We start from the raw sequence: 3,475 nt of genomic DNA, 5'->3' as shown, positions 1-3,475 counted from the left end.
TTATGTGTGTTTTTAATTCAACATCCACTGAACAGTTAATATCATGCATTATGTCTCTTTTGGTTTGCTTTGAATTCATTTTGCATATGTAAGAAGTGGAATAGAGCAAGTACCATAACATCTTCTATGGCAGGAATTGATATCCAAGGATCATGGGAGCCATAATTTTCTTTCCCTCCCAATTCACCACAGAGAGCCGAGAAACAACAAATTCAGGTACTCATAGTCAGGACCATCATTTCTGGTTCAGGACAGGCCCCATAAGGCTTCTCCTGTGTTTAATGAGCCTTTCCAACTGCTCTTTACCCTTTCATTCTTCTGAAAAGGGAGGAAGGTTGCTTGTGAGGTGGCATACTGGCATCAAATCAGGGAAGAAATTCATCCTCCTGATGTTTTTTTTTTTTTTTTAAGTTTTACACCAGTATTTCATTATTTTGAACATCCAGGAAGAAGATTTTGAAAAATCCAAATAGATGGACATTCACACATCACTAATTTTGGGGGTTTTCTTTGGAAATAATTTGATCTGGTTTACATAAGAACATAAGAACAGCCCCACTGGATCAGGCCATAGGCCCATCTAGTCCAGCTTCCTGTATCTCACAATGGCCCACCAAATGCCCCAGGGAACACACATATAACAAGAGACCTCATTCCAGTGCCCTCCCTTGCACCTGGCATTCTGACATAGCCCATTTCTAAAATCAAGAGGTTGCACATACATATCATGGCTTGTAACCTGTAATGGATTTTTCCTCCAAAAACTTGTCCAGTCCCCTTTTAAAGGCATCCAGGCCAGATGCCGTCACCACATCCTGCGGCAAGGAGTTCCACAGACCAATCACACGCAAATATTTTCTTTTGTCTGTCCTAACTCTCCCAACACTCAATTTTAGTGGATGTCTCCTGGTTCTGGTGTTATGTGAGAGTGTAAAGAGCATCTCTCTATCCATATCCCTCTCTCTATCTATATGGCTTGATCAATCAAATCTTTATTTCAACTTAAACAGTGCCAATTTCCATCATGTTTTCCATGCCTTCTCTCCCCCAATTTGCTCTCAAACACTCTGCTGCATGGGACTTTAGGGGAAGTAAGTGGGAATAAGCAAGCAATCTCCATCTTTTGTACCAAGTCCTCATATGTATGACACTACAGTATAGATATATGAAGTGTCCGTCCTGCCAAGTAAGGTATATCTACTCAGATGTACGTCACTTAAATGCAATGGGGCTTACTCTGAGGAAAGTGTGTATATAATTGCAGTCTTAAGCTTTCTATCTTAAAGCAACTCTCCGAAGTGCATCTCTCACTGCATCCTTCACAGTCTTGTTCCTGAAGCTATAAATGATGGGGTTGAGCACTGGGGTCACCACGGTGTTGAATACTGTGGCAATCTTGTTGAATTCCATGGAAGAGCTTCCAGCTGGCTTGATGTAAATGAAGATGGAGCTGCCATAATAAAGGGATGCCACAGTGATGTGAGAGGTACATGTGCCAAAAGCTTTCTTTCTGCCTCTGGCAGAGGGCATCCTCATCACAGTGACAATGATGCAGATATAGGAGACAATTGTCACAGCTACAGAAATGAGAAGCATGAAACAGGAAACTGTCAAGTCTAAGGCCTGGAGGAAGTGAATATCAGCACATATCATCTCTAGCATAGGGCCACTGTCACAGAAAAAATGGTCAATAACATTGGGGCCACATACAGGTAGGCCAGCCTTGAGTAGCGTAGATGCTGAAATGGAAAAGAAGCTGCACAACCAACAAGACAAGACCATCAGCAGGCAGACTCGGCTGTTCATTATAGCTGTGTATCTCAGTGGGATGCAGATAGCCACAAAGCGGTCCACTGACATGGCAGCCAAAAGAAGGACTTCAGTGGAGCCAGCCACAAAGTAGACATACCCTTGCAGGGCACAGGCAGATAATGAAATGGTGTTATCCTTTGAGATAAGCAGGGTGAGCATCTTTGGGGTGACAGTTGTAGTGATGATAATCTCCAGCCAGGAGAGGTTCTTGAGGAAGTAGTACATAGGTGTATGGAGACGCTGGTCTATCCGGATCACAAGGATGACCAAAGTGTTGCCAAGCAAAGTCAGTATGTACATGACAAGGAAAAGGAAGAAGAGCGGTTTTTGAAGCTGGAGGAGATGAGAGAAGCCAAGTAGGACAATCTCAGTGACAATAGGCTTAGTAGAGTTGCTAAGCTCCATCTTACCAATACATCTTCATTCTAAATAAAGTGCAAAGATTTTGTTTGGCTAAGAAAAAGAGAGAGAAAAATAATTATACTATTGAAGATTTGTTTCCTTAGAGGCAGATTTGTTCATTTCATTAAGGGCTTTTCTGAGTGAACATGTACTTTATTCAGAGTTCATTCTAAACCAGGGGTGTCAAATATAAGGCCCAGGGGCCAAATGCGGCCTGTGGAAGCTTTTTATCTGGCCGTCAGGCTCTCAGCTGCTGAGCCATGCTGAGGTGTTACTACTGAAAGGGCAGTCCACTTGAAAATTGAGCTCTCCCATTTCTTGAATATGATCAAGATATGTATATTTACTCTTCTGTCATTTGCAGCTAATGAGTTCCCTTATTTTTGGTCATGAACTGTTTAATGACATCACTTCCTGCCTAATGACATCACTTCTGGCCCTCGGCAGGCATCATGAATGCTATTCGGCCCTCTGTATGAAATGAGTTTGACACCCCTGTTCTAAACAGATCAACATTCTACAAAGAGGAATCTTGTGTTGACCACTTTGAGGAAATTTGATAAACACAGTACTCAAAATCCTTTTTTTTCATAACAAAGGCACTCTGTAACAGTACAGTCCTTTACATATTTACTCAAGAAGTAAGCCTCATTTTATTCAGTGATGGTCCTTGGATTGCGGTCCTATACACAATTTGCTGGGAATAAGCCCCACTGAACACAACTGGACATACTTCTTAGTAGACAAGCATAGTATTGCGATGTTAAGGGTATGGATCCATTGATGGTCTCGCCAAGGTTATGACCGTACACAGTTACTTGGGAATAAGACCCTTTGAACTCAATGGAACTTACTTTCAAGTAAAAGTGTGCATAAAATTGCATTGCAGACTATGCAAAAGATACTGAAATAGTGGACTATCATGATGTTTATCTTTATGATTATTTATTGAAAATACTGGAAATCAAGAATGCACTAAAAGAGAATGCCTCCCAAGTTTTTCAGAAACAATGACCTTTTCATAATTGAGAGCAAAGAAACTTTGCTCAGTTCCAACTATTAAACACTGCAACCAATTATATAGTACAGTGGTTACCAAACCGGTGGGTTGCAACCTTCCAGCCAGGGAATCACTCCTCCCTGGCTCCTTAAGTGGCGGGGTGTGTGTATGGCAATGACACAGTCCAAAGGATCATGCCACTGCTGGGGCCAGAGGGGGGTTGTTTCTACTTATTTGATCAAGCGCCGGCCTCCTGGGGGG

General features: G+C 42.1%; 1 protein-coding gene across 1 annotated transcript; it reads right to left on the bottom strand.

Annotated features, from left to right (window-relative positions):
* Positions 1–1,275: 1,275 nt before the first annotated feature.
* Positions 1,276–2,217, bottom strand: LOC136653071 (olfactory receptor 6M1-like). The gene has a single exon (XM_066629996.1). It carries the CDS (start codon positions 2,215–2,217, stop codon positions 1,276–1,278), a length of 942 nt encoding a protein of 313 aa, XP_066486093.1.
* Positions 2,218–3,475: the final 1,258 nt, after the last annotated feature.

Source organism: Tiliqua scincoides, chromosome 5, assembly GCF_035046505.1.
Source record: "Tiliqua scincoides isolate rTilSci1 chromosome 5, rTilSci1.hap2, whole genome shotgun sequence".
Classification (NCBI taxonomy): Eukaryota; Metazoa; Chordata; class Lepidosauria; order Squamata; family Scincidae; genus Tiliqua; species Tiliqua scincoides.
Note: the sequence above shows the minus strand (reverse complement) of the source record. Positions and strands in the feature narration are given on the sequence as shown.